This window comes from Hippoglossus hippoglossus, chromosome 21 (genome assembly GCF_009819705.1).
Source record: "Hippoglossus hippoglossus isolate fHipHip1 chromosome 21, fHipHip1.pri, whole genome shotgun sequence".
NCBI lineage: Eukaryota > Metazoa > Chordata > Actinopteri > Pleuronectiformes > Pleuronectidae > Hippoglossus > Hippoglossus hippoglossus.
This window is the reverse complement of record NC_047171.1, coordinates 6,303,687-6,331,661: the sequence shown is the minus strand read 5'-3', so window position 1 is coordinate 6,331,661 and position 27,975 is coordinate 6,303,687. Positions and strand designations below refer to the sequence as shown.

General features: G+C 43.1%; 1 protein-coding gene across 5 annotated transcripts in view; it reads left to right on the top strand.

Moving 5' to 3' along the window:
- LOC117754722 (partitioning defective 3 homolog B-like) overlaps nt 1-27,975 on the top strand; it is a 194,088-nt gene that overhangs the window by 156,205 nt on the left and 9,908 nt on the right. For all 5 annotated transcript variants that reach the window (XM_034573866.1, XM_034573864.1, XM_034573867.1 and 2 more), the window contains exon 24: nt 20,702-20,778. In XM_034573866.1, the coding sequence (XP_034429757.1) occupies nt 20,702-20,778 (77 nt within the window). The remainder of the gene's footprint in view (nt 1-20,701; nt 20,779-27,975) is intronic.

The window sequence follows — 27,975 nt, the reverse complement described above, 5'->3', positions numbered from 1 at the left end:
AAAAACATATGCAGGCAAACATATGATCATTCACACACACACACACGCACACAAGTGCATGTGCACGCAACACACATCTGCACACAAATACATACTTTGAAGTCAAACAGTGGTGTTTCCTGTGCGATCATGGGATCGAGCCCAATGCTGTTGCTCACTCTGGCCTTATAAGGACAAGTGGAGCGTTGGAACGGTACAAATGTGCTGAATCTAATGGAACAGAAAGGAAACTGGGCTCACGCTGACGGTCCAGAACAACTGCGAGACGGAGACAAGCAGGGATCAAGACAGAGGAAATAAGCAGTGAGGGTGGGGGGGGCAAGAGCTGAGCAATTACAGTAGGCAGCAGATATTCTCCTTGTGACAAGCTTTTCTTTTTCTTGTGCAGCAATGTGATGTATATTTTCCAATTTCTTCAATTGAAAAATTGAAAATGTTCTGTGTCGCATGTTAAGTCAGGGAGGTGTGTGTGTGTGTGTGTGTGTGTGTGTGTGTGTGTGTGTGTGTGTGTGTGTGTGTGTGTGTGTGTGTGTGTGTGTGTGTGTGTGTGTGTGTGTGTGTGTGTGTGTGTGTGTGTGTGTGTGTGCGTGCGTGTGCGTGTGCGTGTGGGGATGATGTATTTCAGTACTCCCAGCAGCAGGTCAGGAGGTTATAATCCCCAAGTCAGACAAGATGGGATCAGTGCCGACTCAGTGGCCCAGACACATAGCTGTGTCTGCTGCTACCAGCATAGACAGCTATGATATACATCCTCTCCCTGTCTAAGTCAATAATGAAGATACTCTCATGCCCAGACATTTATTGTTCCTCCGTCTTTCCTACGCTCTCTTTCTGCCTCTTCCAGGTCCCAGTGGACCCTGTGCCATTGCACTAAACTCCCCATCACACCATCACACACACACACACACACACGCGTAGTCATGAGGTAATCTTCTGCAAGGTTCGGTGGTTATAACTGACTGGAGCACTTAAAGACTGACTCATTGTCAGAGATTTGGAGCCATTAACAGTTAAATCGTTCACACTGACTGACCAAGGCATTCATGTATGTGCCGGAGAGCGGTGCGGCGTAATGGTACATATATTCACAAAGAAAATTGAAAGAAACCTTTAAAGTGATTCCAGCCTGAAGAACGCCACGCTCTGTGTGTGCGTGTGTGTGTTTGTGTGTGTGTGTGAGGAGTTCAACACACCCCAATAAGAAAGCCCCTGCACAACATCAAGCCAAACACGTAACCTTTTTGAGTCAAACTGGTAAAAGCCAAGTCACACAGGCTCCATTTGATTTGGCCGGAGAACAGAAGAGGCAAACAGGGTGTTGATAGAGATTCCCTTACACACACAGCAAGTCAAACTGCCTAAAACAACAGAAAAGTGACCACCGGTGACTACACCTATGTCACATGCTTTCACCACATTGCAACAGTAAGACTCACCAGGCTGTCAGACCTTCAGTGGACTGAGCTTAGCCAACATCAACAGTCTACATATTGCTTCTTTTAAAAAAAAAAAAAAATCATAGATGTTGAACTGCATCATTTCTTATTTTTATTTACATTGGAGCCACCTCTTGTCAGTGAGGTGGTGTTTACGACCATTGAACCGATTGAGGAAAAAGAAGGATGAGTTTTGTGGGCCCCTCCGTCCCCCGAGAGACATGACATGCCACAAATCACACTTGATGTGATCTGCGTTGCCTCGATGTGTATTTATTTTTCTAGCTTTCATTGAATACAGGGATTCTAGAGGTGTGCATCAATCTATGGTGTAGGTATCTATGCCAAACCTGCACAGTTGATTCAAAGCAGAAGTGTAAATTGGCCACAGCCATGTGCAACATTTGTGTAATGACCCACGTCAGCCATGTCTAATGGGACATCATGCGTAAACTCACACATCGTCTTTGCCCTTCTTCTCACTGACAGGTCCAATGAGGAGTCGACATATAGACGAGTATAGACGTGTACATGGATGTTCAACGGCATTGCTACATGCATTTATGTGAAATGTGGGAATGGAATTTTGGCCCGTGAATGTCCACTCACTTCCGCAGTGACTGTGATATATCAAACAGAAGCAGGTAGAGAGGTGCAGCTTGTAAATCAGATGAAAAGAACGTGAATGTATATTGCTGCTCTCGTGCATAGACAGTTTTTTGGGAGGGTTTTTGCATCTGTCCTCTGGTCCTCGGATCTCAAGTTGAATGTAAATGAAACGTTATACTAAAATCGCATCATATTTCATATTGCAAAAGTGTTTTTTCTCCAGATTCGAAGTTCAGCAGTGCTTTCCTTTGACAAAACAATACAGTGGCAAACCCTTAAATCCTATATCCACTGTCACTAAAATATATGTGTGACCTCTTGCTGGAATATACATCTTTAGAATACACACGGTCACTTGACAGAGAAGAGGGGGATAGTGAGAAGGCTGAGATAGGATTTAACTCGAGGAAGTGGAGGGGTAGAATTAATGAGAGTAAAAAAAGGTCAAAGATGGACAGACTAGTTAAAAAGCGGTAAAAAAAAAGAGGCAATGAGGTTGATAAGATCAAGAAAGAAATGTAGACGGGTAGCGGAGGGGGTGAAATGGAAAGCATGAGTGAGGGAGATGGATGGATGGAGGGAGAGAGCGGGGGGGGGGACGACTGAAAAGCGGCGAGTTATGCGTTGGGTCATTATGGAGGAATGTTAATATGATTAGTGAATGACTCTGACCTCGCTGTCTGGGACTGGTGCCTGGCTGGTCTGATGACCGCTGAACGTCTGTTAGAGGCACACACACACACACACACACACACACACACACACACACACACACACACACACACACACACACACACACACACACACACAAAATAATATAAGAGGATGAAAACATACATCACACACACACACACACTCTCTCACACAAACACTCCCTCACTAGCATGTTTGATTTGTGCCTTCTTCCAGCCAGTAGGGCAGAATGAGTCAACATGTCATGACTTATTATCTGTTTCTGACGAGCATGTTTCCCTACAGTCTGCCCTCGTAAAGTTTGGGTTAAGATACAGAGCGGCTCATTGATCTGTGGTTGTGAGGTCCCGACATGAATACCTCTGTAATTTGTTTGTCTGAGTCCCAGGGTTCAAGATGCAAATCATCTCGTAGGTCCTGACAGGAAAAAAGCAGAGGAAGACTTAATTCCATGATTTAATTCTCTGCATATCAGCCAGTAACCTCGCCTGAAATTTACTGTGCTCGACAAGCTGTGGAAAGCACCACAAGAAATAGTCTTCCCTTGTTTTCATTGTCTTTGAAAAACAAGTAACCTCAACAACAGCCAAGTTCCCATGATTCTGTAATTGCATTACATGTCATTTAGAGGAGGCTTTTGTCCAAAGCGACTTCCAATTAGTGCATTCAACATCCATGAGAGGCCATTCAGGGTTCAGCATCTTGCCCAGGGACACTTATTAGGCATGGGCTGGGATTCGAACTACCGACCTCTGTTAGGAGGACAACCGCTGTACCCCTCAGCTCCCCCTCTAATTGTGTAACAACTGATTGGTAAAAAACTAAGTAGTCTGTATGTTAATGTAATTCTCTTTTCATCTGACATGACTGTATAATAATAATAATAATGACGATAATGATAAAAAGAGTTAAAGCAGTGTCAAGATTACAATAAAAAAAATATATGTTTAAATTAATTTTGAAGGAAGACCATGAAAGTAAGTTTTTTAGCAGTTTTTTTAATGTCTCAGCAGAGGACGCACTTCTAAAATATACTGAAAGTTTGTTTAAAATCTTTGGTGCATATTTACAGAAAGCTGCTTCACAGTATTTAATTTTTTTTAATGAAATGAGCATCAGAATTACATTCTTGTTATGGAATGTGATAGAAGAGCACATGTGGCCTCAGTGCAGATCTGACCGCACAGTAAGCATCAGTTACATGTTGGTGAAGTGAAGCTCTGTGAGAGAATCAGTGCGTCTGCTAATGTCTGAGGGTCAAAAAGTTCAGGCTGTCATTGACTCAAGAATCTATATTAAATATAATTTCATTTGACTTCATGTGTTATTACTTTGACGCCTGAAAAATAATTTTCAAAAAAGGTGTTCGATTTCAAGTATTTAGGATTAAATGCCAAGCTTTGTGTGTGTCTTCGACCCGGTCATGTGCAGAATACAGTTTTCAACACACATATACACACACGCAGACACAGTGGCAGGTGTTTATGGAGATCCAAGCCTTGTGTGTGTGTTTTTATTTGGCTTTTGGGCATATTCAGCAAAGTGCCATATCAATATCACATGCAGAAATAGAAATGATCCTTTAATCTAGCGTGAAAGCCTCTCTTGTTGCGGCGCTGTTGGCAGAAACGGTTGGAATAATACAGTTTACTGTGGAGAGGTCACATTCTTGGAAAACCCATCTGCAGTTGTGGCCACGGTTGTATTGAGCTCAGACCCATGAGCGACACCTGAAATCACTGTGCGTGTGTGTGTGTGTTTGTGTATTTTCCTTTCAGGTCGAGCTCATGGGCTCTCATGTCCTTATGTCTTATCAATTCTCAATTTCTATTTAGCTCTCATGACTTCTGTTCAGACCTGGAGGAAGACGGGCAAACATGCAGACAAACACACAAAGCCTTCTGCAGGTATGTGTGTAAAGAGTGATGAGTTTTGGTCCAATGGAGAGTGTTATCACCTCTGGCCACTGCACTGTGGGCAGGACTGATAGCCAAGTGCCATGGACCTGTGTGTGTTTGTGTGTGTGTGTGTGTGTGTGTGTGTGTGTGTGTGTGTGTGTGTGTGTGTACATGTTTTTTTTTAGATTGTTGGCTCAGCTGTGTTGTCGAGGACATACACACCTCTATGTGTCAAATATGAGTACCTGTGTGCATGCTGTACACACACTTTTGTCACTGTGTCAGCAAGCAAGGATAAAGTGTGTGTGTGTGTGTGTGCGCGCGTGCAGTGTGTATTTGGAGATTGTCAGCGATTCCTAAAGCAGCGTGCAGCTCTTGAGCTTCTGAGAGAGAAATATCTGACGATGAAATATGGTGAGTCATCTGGTAGATAAGACAAACTGGGAGCTGGAGGGAAAGAGCGGAGCAGCGACGGAGAGACACGCGGTACAGTAAGAGTCGGTGAGTTTCAAAATAAGAGCCGGTTTGAGAAACTCAAGAGGTGTCAAACGAGAGTGAGTGAGTCGACCTGTGAAAAGATGGAGAGCTGGAATCCAGAGGAGAGGACGATTGTGATGCAGACAACCTCCTGCTGAATACTTTAAAGCTGGAGTATTGTTTATATATACATATATCAGCTAGTTGAGGAGCTGCATTGGTTATGATGATATATCCTCTCAGGTGGATTTATGTTACTGGTTGAGGTCAGAGGCAGGATTTAATCTCAAGCCTGCATTTTTCAGAAATGAAGGCTTTCACTTTAGCAGCACTGCCCTCAGGGGAATAGGGCTTTTTTTTGGCAAGGATCTCATGATATACGATATATGATACAGGACAACAACCAAAAAATTACAATAATATGACTTCTCTTCTGTTTTCATTGGTGCACATTTACCACCAAGTGAACCCCCCCCACCCCCTGCCCTGTATTGTGATAAGCAAACCCTGCACAGGCTCATGAGGTGTCCTTCAAATTGATAAATAGAATTAGGAGAGAGTGAGCAGTTTATTCCAGGTACAGGTCATGAGTCCTGATGTTGTTAGGTTTGATCAAATTTAGATTTTTAGTTCTCATGACTGCTGCCCAGACTTTGAGAAAAGATGCCAACAGGCAAACACACGCAGGCAGCTCTGAGGTATGTGTTTGTGTAGACTGGGTACGACTACTTGGATGGCTTGTGTTTCTTTGACATGCCACCATGCATAGAAAATCAAATGAACATTTATGTACACAAACACACTACGTAAACAAGATTTGGAAATGTTTTTCTGTTTAATTTTGTTTTGATTTTGCAACTGTTGCATTTTTCTCTACGTACTTGTCTTCCCTTGTACTCGTGTCACCGCAGATGAACTTTGACGCCGGTGAAAATGAATTCGCCACTGAAAGAAAATGTCCAGTGAGAAAGTGCTATCTGTAAAAGAGACGAGTGCATGTCGGGGAAAGATTCAGCAAAGAGCCGCACAGAAATAGAGAGGAAACTCAAGTCACATGCTGAGATAGTGCGAGGCTGAGCTTATGTAACTGTGGCATTCCAATACAGCTGTCCAAAATGCTGACTGAAAGAAAGTCAGTTTCACTTAATGTTTTCTGTGATAAAGAATAGACATGCTGCTAAAATGCTGGGAGAATTTTCACTGCAAATCAGTGTAACTAGTGAGGCAGGGAGAGAGCTTTTCAAGTTCCACTGCGCTCTGCGTTTTTGTGGCGCTTCCTCCACACGGCTCAACTGATTTTTTTCTGATTTTTTTTTTCAGCCCAGTAATATTTATGCCTTTCCATTTAATACTCAAATTTCCACAGTTTGCCAACTTTAGTTGAAAGAGCTTTTGATCAAATTAGGCTTAATGGACGAGAAGTCACTGGCCCGCCCTGGTGATTTTTATTAGTTTTAAAGCAAAAGCAGAGATAGACGGGGAAGTGATTAAGAAAAGAAAGTAAATTGAGTTAGAGCTGTGTAATGCAGCCATATTAAAAAGCAGACACAGACGGCCGCACATTGGAACCGAGTTTATGGGTCGACAAAAAGTGAAATCATCGTTAAGTTGCATATTATCCCCATTTAACATGTATAGAGTTTTGAAGGGAACGTCCACCATTACAGTATAAAGCATAGGATTCCTCCATGTTAGAATCTGGCAGGTTAACACTTTGGTTTCCTTTCTTTTCATCTACTAGCAACAGAAGTCTCCCGTTGGTAAATGGAGCGATTTGGTTCCAACTGCTAACTCAAAACTAGCCAACCTCTTCAGTGAAGATGTCTCAATGTGTTTGGGCATTCAGGCCAAGTCCCTCCCTCCCTCACACACACACACACACAAACACACACACACACACACACACACACACACACACACACACACACACACACACACACACACACCTCATCCTCTTTCGCTCTCCCTCTTCTCTCCTTCTCTGTCCTCCCATCTGTGAGTTCAGATGAACAGAAGTCTCCCGGGGCGTTTCATTGGCCGAGCTCCACACTAAGAGGCAAGCTAATTGGCCAGCTGGGGCCCAGCCGGTTGTTGGAGACAGGGCATTGGCCGAGAGAAGGGTCAAGTGACATGTCATTGGTCAGATTGGCTGGTAACCTGGCAACACTTCAGGCCATCCCTCTTGAGAAAAGCCTGGTGAGAAAAAAAAAACTGTGATGAGGCTGGTGATGATAATTTGGCAAAAAGCTTTTCTGAAAAATTGTCAGTTAATTTGCAGCTTCTCAGAGATGTAAAAGTGCGTAATTGTGGGAGTTGCAAGTCCTTGCAGTCCTTGTGTGAATTTGCAAATCACCCACAATCATTAAGTCCTAAAATGTGGAGGGCCTTCCTTCCTAATTTCTGTCATTACGTACGGAACGGAGGAAAATGTACAGTGACATTTCTCTAATCACCGAAAAGGCCCCACATAAGCATCAGAATTACATTCTTGTCATCAAATTCAAACTATTGATGAAACATAGTTTTGCTCAGTTGCGGTTCTCATGTTGACTCATTCTCCTGAAATCACTGTGTGTGTCTATGTGTGTTGAATTAAGTGTGAGTCCTTTGGAAGGTACAGCTTTCTGCCACACTTTTATTATTATAACACAATAGTAACGACTCAACTATTTAATATCTTCTTTTTTTAGTTAAGGTTGGGGAATGATCGTGATCAGGATTAAAAGAATGAAAAAGCCCCCCCCCCCCCCCCGCAAAAAAAAAGTAAAACCTTTTGTCCACCCTGATCCTCCGTATGTGAGCTCTACCAAAATGTGACACATCCACTTTTGCTCCTCAGAGACATTCATTGATTATTCACAAAGCCACAAGAGGTTATTGTTAGGAAACACAGACGATTTAAAATGTTTGACCAAATGCTCAGAGGATCCACTGTCGGAGAGAGAGAGACACAATCTGTCTTTCTCTCCTTCACTGTAGGTTAATATCAGTCCACCTTCAACTTTTTATTAAGTAGCAGAGTGAGCTAATCCAGAGGAAATGAGAGGTTGAGGTTAGTCACCAAGGATTAGTCTGGTCCCAGGACATCAAACGTTCCATTCCCACCCAGGAGATAATCATAGCCAGGTAAGCCAGGAAATTAAGTGACTGCCTTTCAGAGGGTTTCTAATCCCCAACTTGCTCTCTCCTTACATTTCTCATTCTTTCCAATCCATCCCACTTTCTCTAATTCGGTTCTCTTCCTCTACCCCACCTGGACTCGAGCTGAGTCGACGTCCTGACCAATCCGCGGCAGACTGCTTATGTCTGCAAGAATACTTCCATCTCTATTTCTAAGAGGGTATGTGATAGATGACACCATCCAGCCTCGTAGCGGAGGTGATATCTGACCCTCCAGCCAAGTCAGAGCTTCCAGACAAATTGAAAACTGTTCAGTGATGTTTCTCATCTCTCTGTCAGGATATTTTACATTTATTTTGTGTACAACACCCAGAGATTCCACACTGTATCATCCCAATCCATGCACCCTATAGAAAGATGGACAACATGTCTCCTCTTTCCCCCACTGTCCAGAAACGGAAATATCCTCGACATGAATGTTGTCGTCTTGAGCCGAAGACATCATTTGGCGCCAGAGAGGCTGCACAGTGACGATAAGGGGATGTAGCCATGGTAGCAAGGTCCCACCCATACATATGCTCGACCAATCACGAGTCAGTCTCAGCTGTCAATCATAATACTTAATCCTGTTTTTTTATATCAAATAGGTAGTTGAACAAACATTGGTGTGATAAGAGCTTCCTAAAATGACGAGTGTTTTGACTTTATAGTTTGGGCCATGTCCCATCTGCTTACATGGAGGAGGCAGGGTTTACCACCTATACTGCAGCCGGCCACCAGGGGATGATTGAGATGCTTTAGGAGCAGTTATGTCATTTACATAACTGTCTGTGGCCCAAACCTTTTCAGATTCATTATGAAACTATTTTTTCGATTTCTTGAAAACGTTGATTACTAGTAGGAGAGGGTTTGCGATATAATAAAAAAAGATTTGCTTTTTTGTATATTTATGTGCACATTCTTTTCACTTAAGATCCACAGAAAGAGCAACCGACCTTGGGCTTTGTGTGTCTGCACATGTGTGAACATGAATTCAGGTCCACACGTCCAACAAAAACCCAGCACAGCAAGTGGATTCCTGCCTCTCTCCAGAGCATGTCATCCAGCACAAAAGCTAATATTGCCTCCATTTTCCACACTTCTTACTTCGAGTGCCCAGTGTGTCGCATCCTTTCACATGCACACAGTCAAACACGGAACACACGCAGGACATACAAACCGCGGGGTTTGTATGTCCTGCAACAACCAAACACAACCTTGAACACATGTAGTACATTAAAAAAATCCAATATTATTATTATTTCATCATTATGTGGGTTTCTCATCTCAGATTTATATCACATTACTAATGTGAAAAGACACCGTCATCCCAGATTCATAATTAGTGTTTTGTTTCAGTCCCTTTTCAGTCGCTCTGATAAAATATCTGGGGATTGATAACAGGTTTTAAGAGATCAGTGGATGTGAGGAGAGACTCCAGCTCCTCAGGATGTCAGAAGAAATGAGAACAGAAGAAAAAGAGATGAAATAGGAAAGGGAGCGATGTTAAAAGAACGGAGAGGACAAGATATAAAACATGTTTGGACTGGAACAGTGCGACAGAGGAGACAATAGGAGAGAAGGGGTCAAGACTTTCTTGAGATTAGAAGACATAAAAAATATTGGAAATATGGCGACGGAATCAAAAGACATCCCAGCCATCACCCCCCCCCCCCCCCCGACTGGAGCCAATCATCTGAGAGAGGAAGGGAGTGTGTGAGGGAGGCAGAGAGAGAGAGAAAGTGTCACTCTCATCCTATTACTGCTCCATCTAACCTGCCACTGTAGCCACCTGCTCCCATGGTCACACACACTCACACACACAAATGGAAATGTAAAAATAAAAAAATTATATATATTTTCAGCCTCATATTCAACGTGCACACGGGGCTACACTCGTTAGAAATGTGGCGGCGCTGCTCTTATGTGCTTATGCTAAGTCCTGCTCCTGAGATATCATAGGGAAATAAATAAATAATTCAAGAATCCACAAATATTTTTTAAAAAAAAGCCCAATGCAGCCCAGGTTTTTCTACCTAAAGCGCTGACATTATAAAAATGGCAGAAGGGGTAGAAATTTAACTGTATCTCATCTTTGCTGTCTCCGTCCTCTCTCCCATCATCTGTACGTCTCTGTCAGGTAATATTGTGTCCCCTTTAACCCGTACCTCTTTTTTACTCTCCCCTATTTCTCTCTCCTGCTCTCTTCCACCCTCTCCGTCTTCCTTGGAATTCACCTTTCTTTGTTCCCCCTAATCCTCAAAGGGGGGAACTTTTTTAAGTCCGGAAGTTTGGGCTGGAGAGACGCAGTTAGACACACAGATGGGGAGTAGGAGGGGTAAGGGATATACTATCTGGGTGGCAGGAAGGGGGCTTAGAGGTAACCAAATTATCTGGCCTTACTTTTTTTTCCTTCCAGCTCTCCTTCTCCTCATCCCTCTCTCTGTCCCGCTATATATGCCACCATCACCCAGACTCTCTCTCTTTCTCTGTCCCCTTATCAACTCCCCACCTTGCACTTTCAAGGACAAGCTTAACTGTTAAGAACACTAAGGATTGGATAAACGTGTGTGTGTGTGTGTGTGTGTGTGTGTGTGTGTGTGTGTGTGTGTGTGTGTGTGTGTGTGTGTGTGTGTGTGTGTGTGTGTGTTTGTGTGTGTGTAGGGGTCTTAGATGTATGTGTGATTTTGTGTCTGTTCCATCTTCCAATTATATTTTTTAAACTGCATATATATGTGTCTAAGTCATTGCAGGGACGTGTACTTGATATGGTGTGCACACACATTAATATTGTGCGTGTGTGTGTGTGTGTGTGTGTGTGTGTGTCGTTCTCCGAAAGCTTTGCAGCATAGACTAATCCGAGCCTCTCTGCTATCGCCTTACCTTCCTTCTTACTATCGTTTATTTATCCCCATCTCTCTCTTTCTCTCTCTCTCTCTCTCCCACCACTTTCACTGTTTCCCGTCTCTCTCTCTCTCTCTCTCTCTCTCTCTCTCTCTCTCTCTCTTTCATTTATATCCCTCACTTTTCTCACTCCTAAAATATATATGTGTATATAAAATAAACACACACTTACAGAAATAGCTACAGGAAGATCATATTTCACTGTTCAGCAACAGAACTTGTTAACACATTCCCATAATGGGGACTGAATTCCCATCTAGGGAGAAAAAGTTAGTCCTGCCGTAAAGAAAAACATTTGTCTGTGTTTTCACACCTAACTTGTTTCCAACCAGTTCAAATAAACTCAAATAAACAGTATATTTGGGCTGGTGTGAAAGCTCTTAGTTGAACTCTGGTGCAGACTAAACAGCCAGAGGCAGCGTCAGTCCGTTTCAAAGCCGACTTCTTTGCTCTTTATTTATTGTCTCCAAACAAAGCGAGCCACCCACAGACCTGTGTGAGGAGATGTGTGACTTTAACATAAATTCACAAACCAAAGGTCAAGGTCATTTGTTAATAATGGTATTACATCGTGCTGATGGTATATGATGGGATACGATATGAGACTAGAGGGGCCCTCTGAGAGTTCATACCTCTACCAAGGCTAATGCCCTCTCTCACCATGTCAAAGCAGTTAATTATCTAGGCTGTGGCGACCCAACATAATCTAATTTGTCCCACCACAGTTTCATAATGAACCAACCACAGTTTTAACACTTTACATGCTCCATGCTTTATCGTCCATAAGGTGGTTGGGAGAGTGAAATTTAGTTTGTGTGCATGTGCATCCCATTCTACACACACACACACACACACACACAGACACACACACATATATATATCCGTCCTACATCCATTCCTGACCCATGCTGCATCCTTACACCTAGTTTTGTAATTGTCTGTCCAGTAGTTTTTGCATAATCCTGCTAACTAACAGACAAACAAACCAAAAATACTTCTTCCTCGGTGGAGAACACATTACAAATGACGATGAAAAAGCTAAATGCAAGGCATTACAAGAAAAAACAAACATTTAAAATGCACAATAGATTCACGCAGAGTTTTAATATCATATTATGAGACAGCACAGCTCCTGAGAAATGAAACAGTGAAAACTTTATGGTCGGGCTGCAGCCTCTCATCCCCGAGCACAGACAGCACAGACAGCACAGACAGCGCAGAGGTGTAGAACAGTGAGGATTGAACATTTTACTCGAGATTCTACACTTGTTGCACTGTAAACACAAAGAAAACCAATGCAAGTAAAAGAAAACGACAAAAGCCTCTTAGCACAAAACCTGTTCAACAAAAATTAAACATTAAGAAAAGTTATATTTATGACGGCTCCCATCCACCACGGTTTGTTTTACACAAGTGTGCCTGTCAACCTGATGGTGCATTGTTACAAACAAGCTGAACTTAAAGCGTCCTGTCTTTAAACAGCTCGCTTCGTTTTCCCCATATCTTCAAGTTTGAAGATACAATTCTGTGTGCATGTGTGTGTCAGCATGTGTGGGTATGTATCTTGTGTCTGCCTTGCTTGATAACTTTTAAATGCCATTTTTAAAAAAAAAAGAGGAATTAATTTGATTGATAGGTCTACGTACTGATCTGCATACAAACACACACACCCTAACTTAATATGCAGTCTCTTCCACTCCCCTCACAGACCTACACTAAATAAACAGGATATGCTCTGCATTAAGTAGTATTAATCGCTGTATTCATGGGAGAGTCTCTAAGCTGCGTGCTTTGGGGGAAATTGACCTTCTGTGGTCTTAATTGTACCAGAGGCTCAACAGCGCTGTGACATTTAACTGTGCTCCAGTCTTAATTCTTAGCCCTTTATTCTAGTGCTTTGCTGACATTTCAGTAGGACGAGGGTTTGTGAATAAAGATCCTCAGTGCTTCTTTGGTGCGGTAAACAAACAAGCAAATTTCCTCATGATTATTTTATTCCTCCACCGTCTTCCTCTTGCTTTTTCCTGTTGTCCATCACCCTCATTCTGTGTCTCTCAGCAGGGCAGAGTGAGATTTTTTACAACCCAGCCGCACAAAATGAACAAAATGCTTTATGTGTGCAGAGGTCTTGTGGGGTGGTTGATCAATAGCAATGACTCAGCGATTACTTTGCCCGGGCTGGTGCAGGTGCTGAGATTTATGGTTGTGAAACTTCACTGTCCAGCCCACAGCTTATACAGTGTTTTTTAAGTCCGTCCACACACACACACAGACACACACACACACACACACACACACACACACACACACACACACACACACACACACACACACACACACACACACACAAAGCTCTACCCACTTAAACATATTTGTATTGTCTCAAAGATGAATCACAAAGCTACAAGCGGGTGAATAACAGTCCAATGGATTTTATTTCAAAGCTAAGAGACCAAATGTGTTATGTTTGTTTTTTTAATCTTTTATCTTATTACACTTTCTCTCATGAATTCTGACCAAGCTTATCTATTCAGTGTATGCATATGCTGTGTGTTTGGTTTTATATTCGCTTTAAAGGAATACTGTCATATTTCAGGGAAGGCAGCTTTTGGTCTACCAGCCAACTAACAGATGAGAAAATGTATAGCATGTGTACGGTTAGTATGAGGAAACAGGAACATATTTGAATGTAGTTTTTTATATATTAGAAATTGAAGATATATACCTTATTAATTGATGCGCTTAAAAGTGCTGGCATGGGAATTTTCCTATGAGGGGACAGAGGTGGACTGTTCCTCTCCAGTTAAGCAGCTGCTGACTGTATCTTCAGTTAGTGGCTTCAGTGTGTCGATTTTCCCAAAATGTCCCTTTCTCAAAACCATAAATGAGCATTTCTCAATCGGAATGGAGCGATGGACGAGTCATACTGTCGTTCACATTGGCAGAGCGAGTTAGTGAGGTTAACACACTGTCACTAGAATAATGACGAGCTATGGAAAGTCCTCATTAGAATAGTGTGTGTGTGTGTGTGTGTGTGTGTGTGTGTGTGTGTGTGTGTGTGTGTGTGTGTGTGTGTGTGTGTGTGTGTGCAGAGGTGAGCTTGTATGTGAATTAGCATGTTCTTGTGACTGTGCTTGTCGACTCTCTCTGCTTTAGTGCTACTTTGTCAAGAGGCTGTAGTAATTAGCTGGAGAAAATGGATGGCTCTTCACCAGCCAGCTGCAATTACTGGCTGCTCTAGAATAAATGGATGGAAGGATGGAAGGATGGTATACAGTGAACAGATGGAGAGTTATAGAGAGAAGAATAAATGTAGGGTGTTGTGGCAGAGGGCAGGGGTGAATGAATGGAGGGAAGTGTGCATGGATGGGTAGAAGGGGGGGGAAGGAAAAAATGAATGAGCTTGTTTTACCCTGTTGTCTTGTTTTTTGAGTGACAGAGTGACTGTGGCCAGAGGTTTTTACGGGTGTAAACTAAATGTAATGAGTTTTGAAAAATAAGAGAAAATACAACGTCTGCTTCCAAAACCGTTACTGGATTGCTCTATAAGCTGCAGGAGACGGGTGTTATAGCTTTTCTCCTACACTTAGATTAAGGTTACATATTACTAATATCATTTTGAGTAGCAAGGTGCATTAATCCCAATAAACACACTTGTGATGTGGGTGTGCAAGAGTGTGATTAAATATGTGGTGGTGTATGCATGGATTTGTGTGAGTATGTGTGTGTGTGAGTGAGTGAGTACAGTACTAAGAGCATGCCTGGGGTGAAGTAATCACAAAGACTGGCCTTCAATATGAACCGGTGACAAAAGCCGACTAATAGCTCACAGCCAGCTGTTGGAGTTTTCTAAAAACAAACCTGTGGCACAAATCTGAATAAAAGTTTGAACAAAGACAAAATAAGAACAATTAAAACGTTGGTGGCTCATCGGGGGTAAATGGGCTGTAAAAACTTGAGTGTGTGTATCAGCGGGACCTTGGTACAGTAGCTCCACCCCCTGACCGCTGCACTAGCATTCATAGTATTTACAGTCTGTGATATATCCCTGATCTTTTATTACAAACCAGATGTGGATTCGTTCTGAAAGCAGGAAGTTCAACTGTAAAGTATTTCAAGCCATAATTATCATGTGTGAATTCACCACAGACACCAAAGTCATCTTAACATGCACATCATCGCTTGAATTTCTTTTGGGATTTACAGTCACAGACTTCATCAGTTGGCCCTCATCCAAATACACTCATGTGCAACTGAATACACACACAATGGGTATATACACACTGCAGTACAACACACACACACACACACACACACACACACACACACACACACACACACACACACACACACAAAGGGACCGCAGCCTATTCAGAACTGTGTTTTAATTGAGTCAGCTCAAAGTGCTGGCTGAGCAGAGCGACACGTCTGATACGGATTAGAACCAGCCTTCCCTTATTCATCGATTTCTGCGGGGGTGGGGGGGGCACCATGGAGGGAGAACGGAAAGGGGAGCAAAATCATTTTTTATCGATGTACAGGAGGAGAAAAGGACATTGGAAGCGAAAGAAAGACATGGAAAGAAACATATGGAAAGATGAAGGGGGGCGGTTGTAGAAGAGGGAGCCCTCCCCCTCAAAAGGGAACAGAACTGATAGAGATTACACTTTTCCCTTTTTGGTGGTCTTTGATTTTAGGAAGGGAGCATTGCTAACTAGGGAAAGGGGGATGGAGCGGAATGAAGGAGAACATGATGAACAGAGAGTTTTAAAATCAGTGATAGGTGGAGGGAACAGGAAGTTGACTCAGACAACATCATGTAGGACATAGAAAGAAAATGATTTTTGACATTACTCCGAGAAACGCTTTATTTTACTTAACAAGAGTTGGTTGATGAAGGGAGGAGATGAGGTGCGTACAGGGACAGACCCATCGAGGAAGAGAGGATGAAAGAGAGATGTGTGAGAAACGGCGAGGGAGATGATGAAGGAGTGAAGGAGAGGACAAAACGTGTTGAAGAGAGAGGATTTGGGGCTAAGTGGTCTGATTGAGGGCGGTATGCATTCACCAAATACTTCATGTCGATCTAAATCCCTTTGAAATCCTTGAAACAGCTCGAGTGAAAAGGATGGGACGTTTGAGCCGGTGTGTGTGTGTGTGTGTGTGTGTGTGTGTGTGTGTGTGTGTGTGTGTGTGTGTGTGTGTGTGTGTGTGTGTGTGTGTGTGTGTGTGTGTGAGAGGAAGACCAAGACAGAAAAAAACGAGAGGAGAGAGAAAGACTGAGTGTGTGTCAGTGCCGAAAGTGATGATGTGGTGTGTTTTATGGGTAAATTGAAGGGTCTGTTGAAAGGAGAGAGATGAGCCGCTCTTACAGTGTGTGTTTCTGTGCAAGTCCGTGTGTGTGCATGAATTTGTGACAGTTCTTGTGTGTGTGTGTTTGTGTGTCTGCTCCCTCTCCCGTCAGTATCAGTCTCTTCTGCTTGATTTGCGCGCTCTCCTCCTTGCCTCTCCGCTGCTCGCTATGCCGTGAAATGGTTTTTCACTAGACCATTACCCCAACCAGTGTGCTACGCTTGCTCGGTCCTCTGTGAGCGAGAGGGAGTGTGTTTTAAGCGTGTGTGTGTGTGTGTGTGTGTGTGTGTGTGTGTGTGTGTGTGTGTGTGTGTGTGAGTGTGTGTGTGTGTGTGTGTGTGTGTGTGTGTGTGTGTGTGTGTGAGTGAGTGAGTGAGTGAGTGAGTGAGTGAGTGAGTGAGTGAGTGAGTGAGTGTGTGTGTGTGTGTGTGTGTGTGTGTGTGTGTGTGTGTGTGTGTGTGTGTGTGTGTGTGTGCACCTGGAGAGAGAGAGGGTGTGTGTTTGGCTGCGTGCATGAGAGAGGTCTTGTATGTGAACAGTAGCTGCACTTCAAAGATAAAGTTTTCCTTTTTGTTTATGTGTCGGGAAAATGGATTTTGTGCACTTGTTGATACGAGTGTGGAAATGTAACTCTACGCGTGTGTGTGTGTGTGTGTGTGTGTGTGTGTGTGTGTGTGTGTGTGTGTGTGTATGCATAAGGAAAAAGAGAAGGTGTGTAAAGTGTGTGCCCCACAAGCTCAGCTGTCATAGTGTTTGCCCTGCACTGTACTCCTGTCACAGTTGTGAACACTGAGAGTAAACTAACATCTAACATCTCCCTCTGACTCCCCTTTGTGTGTGGGTGTGTGTGTGTGTGGGTGTGTGTTTTTTCCTACACACACACAAATGCACCCACAGCTACAGACTAATGCCAGGCAGCCGTATTGTAGCTGGAAAGTCATTCAGCTCATAAACAACCTGGGAGATCTTCTTGCTTTTTTCTGGGATTGTCACATTTTCAGCATTTTTCTGTATTATCATGTGTTTTGTTACCTCGGCCTAAAAAAAGTTTTACTCTCAAACACAAGCTGGATTCACTGGGATGTGTCTCATGGTTTCTTGTGCATCAAACACCATTATATATTTATTTGTATTATTTTACTTGCTGCACCTGTAAACAGAAATGTACAAAAGCTGTAACACAAAGTACAAACACACACACACAGACACACAATGTTATTCTAAAGTCTCTTCAGTTATTTGCCATGCTCCCATACACTCCCTCACTTCATATGCACACATGCACATTCATTAGACGTTTGTCTGTTTGTGTTTGCTCAGCATGAGGCGCCACGCAGTAATCTGCTCTTGATCATGAGTGAGGCAACAAACAAAGCCTCACACACTTGAGCAGAAGAGCTTCATTCCACATATACACTAACTGTCTGTCTGCATTGAAACGTCCTCTCAGTGCAGGATCTACTGCATTTTAAAGGATAAAGCGAGAAATGCTGTTTATTTTGACGTAAGAATAAAGCTAGTTCCAATCATGGGCGGTATATAATGATGGATGACATGACAGCTCCCCTAATGTGAATCCAAGTCTTCTCAATGGCCACCTAGGGGCTGGTTGCAGTACAGGTCATAAACCCCGCCTTCTCCATGTTAGCAGATGGGACATTGACCTAAAAGTTAAAGGACATGTGAAATAAAGATGGTTTCTGTCATTTTAGGAATAGTTCTTATCCCACTGACGTTTGTTCAACTGTTCGTAGTACCGCTAAGTTTGGTTTTGATTGGTTATTTGATGCCTGTGTTCAAATGACTCCAAATGCGCAAAATGGCCGCATTTGTATGAGAGATACTTCTAGCTTCTTTTCTGTAGAGTGGGAGGAGGTGGAGACGCATCGTCCATCTTTAGATACGGTTCATGGTTCCACTCTTTTAATGGGATTTCTTGACGACAGGCAAAACGTGGAATAACACCAGCTTTATCCCTTAAGGACAGTTCTATCAAAGCTATTTAACCCCTTTCTCTTCAACACCTCCATCCTTCTCTCTTTTATTTCCTCTTCACCCCTTCCTTCATGACTCTCCGCTTTTTCCTCGGCCCCTGAGTCATTTCTCAGTCACCACCAGATGTTGCAGTCCTTCCCCGTCACATCACACCTCTCTCCCTCTCTCTATCTCCACTTCCCTCTTTTAACATCTTGTTTAAATGGTGTCTCTAATTTCCCTTTCACCTCCCCGCTCTGTCCTCTCCATCTTCACCCCATGCGCTCCCTTGTTTTCTAATTAATTCACCTCTGCTCTCTCATCCTGCCACCGCTTACAAGGCCTCATATCTTTCTATTTCTCCCTCACCTGCTCTCTTTAACTCATTGCTTCTCATTCACGCTCTCCTTTTATTCTTCCCCATCTTCTTCTCATTCTTTCACTCCGCCACTCTGTCCCCTCCTATTATACCGCTGTCTCCCTGAGATATTGAAGCTGTAACGACAGGTGTTCAAAAGAAAGCAGGACCAGCAAGTCTTTTGTTTTTTTCATGTGCCTCCTGGCATCATTCCCTGGAATTGCAGAGAAATGAGTTTAGATGGAGAGAGAAGAAAAGTCTGTGATATCTCATTCTCAGCACCTTTCACGTGTGCCGTCGTACCTTCAGTCGAGGAGAGAAGAAGGACCTGGTTTTCTATGAAACCTTCAACCTTTTGTCTTCACCACTCGCGACACACACACACTTCACCCTCCTTCCATTATGTTCTTATGGATTTAATATCCCTCTTTTTCCTGCACAGTGGAAACATGGAGAACATGGCAGAAGGAAATAGTGTGTTATGTACAGTATGTGCTTTGAAATTGTATCAGATGGAGATGTGTGTTATCCAAAACAGCCTCATTTCACAGCAGCAGAGGTGTGATGGACTACATTTGATGGGACTCTGTAATTCTGCACATTATTATTTTTTATCAGCCGAGTTCAGCGCTCATGCAGAGTTACAGCAGTCACTCATACCCACACTCTCTCACCCCCTTATTCTATTGAAATGAGTCTCGTTCTCAATATTAAGTTACAAAGAAATTGGCATGTGTGCGTGTCTACATGTGTGTGTCTTTGGATTTGTGTGTGTTAATGGAGCTTGTTGAGGTTGTCGTTGGGGGTTTAGTCGGCTCCTTTAAGGAGCGCCGCGGCAGCTGGAATCTCCCCGCTGAATAGACAGGGATAATCCATGAGAGAGAGAGAGAGAGAGAGAGAGAGAGAGAGAGGAATGGAGAGAAGTGGAGGAAGGGAAAACTAGATGTGAGGGTGAGTGAGAGAAGGAGTGAGAGGAAGAGTAAGAGACATTCAACTGTCAGCAGCTTGACTTAATCTTTTCTTTTCCTCAAAATGGAGATGAGACGTGACTCTGTACGCGTGTGTGTGTGTGTGTGTGTGTGTGTGTGTGTGTGTGTGTGTGTGTGTGTGTGTGTGTGTGTGTGTGTGTGTGTGTGTGTGTGTATTTGAGCAAGATGACTGCATCCTGTAATGAAGTAACCTAATCTAATAGAGACCCCATCCATCCTCCCCCCCCCCCAGAAGACCGAAACTCTGACTCTAAATCCTAATAACTAGCCTTTGTCAATCCTAAATTATCCTTATATCACAAACACACAGACACACACACACACACCCACATGAATAAACACAGAAAACGAGGACCTTATGGTCACTATACACATTTAGACGTTTATTTTCAGTTTATTTGAACTTGCAGCAGGTAATTTATATAATTTAGTTTTAAACGAGAATGAGCACATACCCTCGCTGAGGCCCAACAGTTTCCTAATGACACCAGATCCAGATTTTTATTTGGATCTGCACCAAATTGTACACTCTCATAAATCAGACCCTCGCAACGTGCCTGCTTTCTGCTTTCTTGGCGGAGTTGTCATGGATAAAAGCCTGAATCACACAATGGTTTAGAAAGTGTAAAAACATTTCTGGATTAGCCGCTTTGTCTGGAGCAATGCCAACATTTAATGGATTCTTGGCCCCTGTCCCGTCCCTCCACCAAGTTTTGTAGAAATCCGTTTGGCAGTTTGTGTGTAATCCTGCTGACAAACAAACCAAACAGCAAACAAATGGACGGGAGTGAAAACATAACCTTGACGGAGGTAATTAAAAACACAAACTAACCAGTTGTTTCTCTTCACCAGATGCCAGGCAGAGGGGCAGATCCTCGGTTGGCACCACGTTATGAAGAGGTGGAGCGTCAGTATGCCTCCTTACCAAGGTACTGCTTCTCCTCTCCTCTCCTCTCCTCTCCTCTCCTCTCCTCTCCTCTAATTAAATAGTCTGGTTCCCTTTCTTCATGTCTCCGGAGGCCTCAGTCTCAGCCAGGAACTCACCTTATCCTCTCCCTGGAGAAGACACACTCATACAGGGGTTGAAAACTGATCCCCGACTTCCGGATCTGCTTCCCCACCAGTGTTTCCCATTAATTAGTGGCGGCCCACCACAGCCTAATGGGTCCAACCACAGTTTTATAATGATTTGAGCAAATGTTTTACTTCTCATACTCACATAAAAGATCTCTAACGCAGTGTTTTTCGTTCCATTGCATCACAGTAAAGTTGTGCACAGCGCTCTTAGCCCTGCTCTCTCTCTATAGGCTCTAGATGTGTGTGCCCCCTTCACACAGGGCAGGTGGTCCTCAGCAGGGAGGAGACCTTGTCATAACACTGGCCCTATATCTGAGTACCTGTCATTCGGGGGGGGGGGGGGGCTGTGTGAAACACTGTTCACCTAAAATCTACTATGGTTTATGCACATTCACTAGTTAATAGTAGAGTACCTGTACTTTTTTTAGTCTCCAACTTCAAAGCTTCTATCGTGACGCTGCAAATTTCTCTGCAGTGTTTTAATTTTTGAATCTGCTGGATGCAACAGTTTTTTTCTTTATTTAAGACAAAATAATAATTTCAACCATCTCACTCTCCCAGAAATGTTGTTTACATGATGCCTGGTTTCCTTTTTTACAACTAAATGTCAACAAATAATTTATCTGAAAAATTGCCACCTTACACAAAACTTTCATTTTCTTGATTTATTCTTTGAGTCTCTGTATTTAAATCTTGCTTCTACTCTCCTCTCTTAATTCATCCTCTCGACTCCTTTTCACACTTTGTTGTCATTTTAAAAATTACTTTTACACTTTAACATGTCCCAATATCACTGTACCATTATTTTTACATCTAAAAATCAAACTTGTTCAAGTTAAGGTCAAAGTTACGAGCCTCTTCTCACCTCGTGCTGTTTTGCCTCTAACTACCAACACCTCGGCAGACTAACAAGTCAACAACAGACAAATGTTTGTTTGTGTGAGTGTGAAAGAGAGAGAGCGAGCGAGAGAGAGAGGAAGTCAGTAATAGGTGGAATGACAGACAGAGGTTTTAAACGTCAGAAAGTTTACAGCCAGGTTCCCACCCCTAAAATGGTGAGAGATGGCTTTTTCACACCTCTTTCGTCTCTCTGTTTCTCTCTCTCTCGCTCGCTCGCTCTGTGTATGCGCGTGTGTGTGTGTGTGTGTGTGTGTGTGTGTGTGTGTGTGTGTGTGTGTGTGTGTGTGTGTGTGTGTGTGTGTGTGTGTGTGTGTGTGAGAGAGAGGGAGGAAGAGGGAGGGAGAGAGAGAGTATTCCTATGTGTGGGTGATGACTTTGGCAGATGGGAGCGAGAACAGTGATGATAGTTTTGAGGTCTGGCTGTGGTATCTGAAAAGCCTTGGGAAATTTGACACACACACACACACACACACACACACACACACACACACACACACACACACACACACAGTACACCCTGTCTCTGTTTCCACTTTGAGACATGCACTGTAGCCCATAAATGCTGTGCCAATTTTACATGTAGGCCTCATGTTTAAAAAGTGCCCCGGAGTCATTTTTCTCCAAAAAGACGCTCTGACAATCTGCCCACTCAGGACCTGTAACCGCTCTGACACGTCTTCCTACAGGACTGAAGTGTGATTTGAAAGAGTCATGTCACCAACAATACATCTTTCTTACATTTGACGTCTATAACACATGCAGTGAAGATACAGATGAAGACAAAGAAATGATGCTGTTACCTTCAATCAGCAGATTTGACTCTGAAGAGACCCCCATTTTGCACAAGCTGAATTATTTTGTAGCCTGGATGCCAGATAGAATGTGAGCGTTGCACTTTGGGTATCTAACAGCCTGTCATATTTAAGGTGAGTCAATCACCAATCTGAAAACCAAAGAGCTGCCACTAAATACATAGAATATCCCAGAAATGTTTTACCTTGTCAGTGATTTTTATGTCTGAAGCCGACTCATATCTCTCCCTCACCGGTCTGTTTTTAGCTTCCTCCCTGCCTCTGCATCTCTGTCTACACTCTTTCACCTGCTGTCACTTCACTCGGGAGATATTTCAGCGCCTGAGAGTCGGAGAAAAAGATCATGTTTGGAAACCGCATCCAGGCTGTTGACCTTATGAAAACATATATTAGCTCCTGGGCTGTGTGTATTTAGAGTCTGCACGCCTGTATACCTGTGTGTGTGTGTGGGTTGGAGGCACTGTGCTTGTGTGTGTGTGTTTGTATTTGTGAATTTGTGTTGATAGAATTTCCAAGTGGGTCCAAAAATACCTGTAGGGCCGTGTAGTCGGTTACTGTATGTTTGACTCAAAGTCAGTTAACTGGAGCACTAGGTATGCTGTGTGTGTGTGTGTGTGTGTGGTGTGTGTGTGTGTGTGTGTGTGTGTGTGTGTGTGTGTGTGTGTGTGTGTGTGTGTGTGTGTGTGTGTCTGTGTGTGTGTGACATGATCTTGATGGCTCTAAAATTAAAACATGACCCAGCAGCAGCCTAAAGCAGAAACACTTTAACAAAAATACTGTCAGCAAATGTACGGGTCTGTTAAGGGTTTATTATATATTCTGTTACTCCTTCAAATTATCAGTCAGTGTGATTATGTTTTTGAAATGAGATATTAGAAAAGGTACACGGGCAATAAATTGATCAGTTTGAATATTTTTTACCCTGGTGATTTTAGTTTTAAGTCAGAAAATGGCCCCCTTCACTTTCTTACCCTCTGTGAGTCGTTCGAGCTGAGCTGTGTGGGTTTTCATAGAAAAAGGAAAGAGGTGTAGACGCGACACCACATGTCCTTTCACTTCAAATCCCTCACTGCCATTTTTCTTGAAATTACCTCTCCGCCCCCATTCCAGCCTCCCCCCCAAAGGACCCAGCTGAGGGTGAGAAAGGGTCACTGTACCTCTACCCATGTGACAACCGTTTTTAACCTCAGGATACCCCCCCCCAAAAAAAAACTGTTAAACATTTGCAGCCTCAACCCGAAAGAGAGATTTCCTGCCTCACCCCCGGGGTTCCAGATATATATATGAAAGCGTTTTCATACTCTTGTCATGTCAGGACCCGGGGGTTCTGCAACGTGTTCAGGGGTCGTGATCCAACATTTAAACATCCAAAGACATTTATGGGGGTGCGTTTCCAACTAAGAGTGGGATTTACATTCATGTGCTTTAAGAACAGGTTTAAGATGAAGCTGCACACTTTTCATTTTTTTTATTAGAGCGCAGAGAGAACTGAAAGAGAAAGAAAGAGGGTTATGACATTCAGAAAACATCCCTGGCTTGATTCAGACTCTAATTTTGAGTTAATGTTTGAAAATGAACGTACGTCTGTTTGAAAACTTCACTGATTTATATGCATACGTGCCTTTTACTGTGGGTTGCTATGCACCTGTGTGTGTGTGTGTGTGTGTGTGTGTGTGTGTGTGTGTGTGTGTGTGTGTGTGTGTGTGTGTGTGTGTGTGTGGGTGGGTGGGTGGGTGGGTGGGTGGGTGTGTTTAAGTCATCCCGGGGTCAGTAGATGGGTATCAGACTGTATGTGTGTGTGTTGTGTAAACATGAGTAAGTTGTGGCCCGTACCATGTGTGCACCATTACTGACCTCTCTCTCTCTCTCTCTCGCTCTCTCTCTCTCTCACCCTCTCTCTCTCTCTCTCTCTCTCTCTCTCTCGCTCTCTCTCTCTCTCACCCTCTCTCTCTCTCTCTCTCTCTCTCTCTCGCTCTCTCGCTCTCTCGCTCTCCCTCTCTCTCTCTCTCTCTCTCTCTCTCTCTCTCTCTCTCATGCTGAATAAAAACGCTTTCTTAAACCTAATCATTGTTTACAGAAACTTTAATTTCTCAGCGTCTGAAGCAGATAGAGACATGAAATTAAAAGCAGTTGCTTTGCTTTCCTTAAACTTAACGAACATTCAAAAAGAAAAACAAATCCAGCAAACTTGGCGAGATCCTCCCCTGCTTCCTCCTCAAATATGTCTCTTATTGATTGAAAAAATAAATTTACCGCAAGTATTTCAGCAAATCATGTATTCCATCTGTGTCAACATCATCAAGAAAGAAACAATGAAAGGAAGGACAAATCAACTTCCTAGATCAATTGGTTTAAATGTGCGTGATGTAACCCACCCCCCTCATATCCATGAAATAATAAACTACCCCCCCTCTTTGGGTTTTTCTGATGTGACCCCCTGGTCTCCCATCAGCCCATGTTTCTGTTGATGACTGTTTTTCGAATACCTCAGTCTTGGCCATGTGACATTATTCCACATTTGCTCCATAATAACAGCTCTCTCTCTTGTTCCGAACGCAGCCTTGACCCAATTGGATTAGTCAAACACCCTCTCCCATTTGTCCTTGTTATTACTCTTATTGGATTTAAAGAGCCAATCAGAGTTCCTGTTCAGGTTTCTGGGAATGCTGTCACTTCCTCATTATAATGATAATTAGATGACTAGTAATTAGAAAGCAGATGTCTTACTGCGTTGTGCGCTCTTGTCTGTGTGTCTCTTTTTGTTGTGTTTCTTCATTTATTTCCCCTCCACTTTCTGCCTGTCTGCTTCCCTTCCTTGTTCCTGTCGTTCTGCCCCTCCCCTTCTCGTTCCCTGAACTCGGGGTGAAAAGGGCATTGTTGAATATTATTTTTCTCTGCTGAGGAGCGAAGTGCAATGAGCATCTCTCTTTCTGTTTCCTCTTCCCTCCATCTCTCTTGAGAAGACCTCCCAACCGGGCCTGAGAGTTTCCCAGACCACTTTACTGCTGCGGACACAAACCACCCCATTGTCCAGTTGTTTTTTTGCGCGTTTCTGGACTCATCAAGACTCTGCTTGTTTGTTAGCCATGCGGAGGATCCCAAGAAAGACCCAGCCTCTTACAGACTCCTGCCTCCCCCCCCCCCCTCTCTCCTTTCTTCTCTTTCTCTTTCTCTTGACCTGCTCTTGTTCCCTGCTTCTAGTGTTTCTAATGTGTTCACCCATTGCTGCTTGAAAGAGTTCTGGTCACAGCTTTGATCTTCATCATGGACTCTGAAATGTTGGGTTACAACCTTTAATGTGTTGCAGAACCACTGGGTCCCGGCATGACAAGGGTATGATATGCTTTCATACGCCTGGGCCCCGGGGGTGAGGGAGGAAATTTGTCTTTCAGGCGCCCAGCTGGCAAATGTTTAACAGGTTTTTTCGGGGGTATCCTGGACTTGAACTGGTGTTAAGCGATACTGTGCTCATGTGGAGTCATGGAGTTGTGAAATGTACACACATAAATTTTACACGGTGGCAGAATAAAACAGAGGTAATGGAGCTTATCTTCAATAGTTGGCAAAGGATGTATTCAACTTTTTTCCCTAGCAGACGATAGTTTGCATGCACTTTACATCAGTTTTTCAATCATCAAATGTGTGTATGAATACATTAAGGAATTATGTGTTATCGTGTGCGTCTGTCTGAAGAACAATAAGATGGACTGGGCTTCATACATTTCAGCAGTTGCAGCTGTGCAGTCCTAACATCTGGCAGCAGCCTAATGGCCATCTGTCGTCTCTGTACTGCTACAACCATTTTTTCCAGAAAATCTCAGTTATAGCGCTCAGTTAAATGATCATTAAATGAGATTGTGCGTGAATTCAAAGTTCTGTTCCCCCCCATTACCCAACATGGGACATGCAACTTGATCAGCGTGTGCAGATATTGAGCTCATGTCACATACTTTGATATGGAATCGAAGGCACTGTGAATTGTTACTATGATTTATGGATCTGTAGAAACAGGAAGCAGCTCGTGTTACTTCGACCGGCTGGAGTTTGACGTTGAAATAAAACAGCGAGGATGTGGCGATCGTGTTAGTGAATCAGTGTCTTTACTCTCAGCTCGAACATCCAACATTCACTACTGAAGTTGAAAATGATTTACATGTTTTCAATAAAACAGAAATTTAATATTTTCCAGCTTTTAACAGAGGTCAGTAGTACTAAGCTGAGCACAGTGGCGATTCTAGGATTTTTCTAAATCAGGGGCCACAATTTACACAGAGGAGCCAATTATATGTCCAACATCCATGCATATTTCCATATTCAGTAAGTTGCACATTTAAGCACATCTAATCCTAAAGGACAGGGGCACTTCAGGGGCCAAGCAGATTTCACTCTCTGGATCCGCCCCTGGCTTCAGTGCAAAAAGTTCAAACCAAAGGTCTTCTGAACATACGGTTGTGTTTGTGCGTACATCTCTGTTTGTGTTTGTTCTCCTCCCTCAAACTTCTTTTATATAAATCTCTGAGCATATACAGACAGGATGTCTACCGTTTTCCTTGTACATTTTCCGAACTCCTCCTCATATACCAAATAATGGCTCTTGAGGGATTGCAATTTTTGTCAGCGATTTGTATCCTGCGGTCGTACACAGAGCAAAATGTTACCAGCCTGAAACTATTACGTCTTGTTAGAGGGGGACCTTATTGACTCAAGATGTTGTATAATGGAAGCTATTTGAATGGGACACGGCGTTACCAGTAATTGATTTCATAATGTTCAGGAAGTTATCCACTATACTAACTATAAGTGGTTACGTATGACACTGCAATAACTAAACGTCAACTTTAGTTTGAAGACTTTCACGTAGTGGATAAAGACATTCATTTACCTAACCAGTGCAGCCACTTCCCTGCAAACATGACCAGTCTGTCTTCATGCTTTTTACAGTGTCACAGTACCTGAACGTTGTTTGCACAATTTAACACAAGAAGATTTCATTATACATCAATATATTAAACCTTAACCTATGCCGACCTCAGATTGGGTCACTTATTATCAGGGTCCAGTGAGCTTAGTCTCGAGAGTCGCATGCAGCACACTGTCAGACCAAGCTTATGCTAAGAAGTTTGTTACTGTCTTAGGCTTCATATGGGGACAAAACCAGTCATCTGGGGACGGCTTGTCCAAGTGGGGACAAAATACTTTTACAAAGGAATCAATGACAGTTAGCAGGATTATTCAAAAATGACGCAATCGGCTTCCAACTTGATGTGGAGGGGTGGGGCATGTTCCAGGGAAGAACACGTACATTTTTTGTGCAAATCCTGACCAGGGGGCAAATCC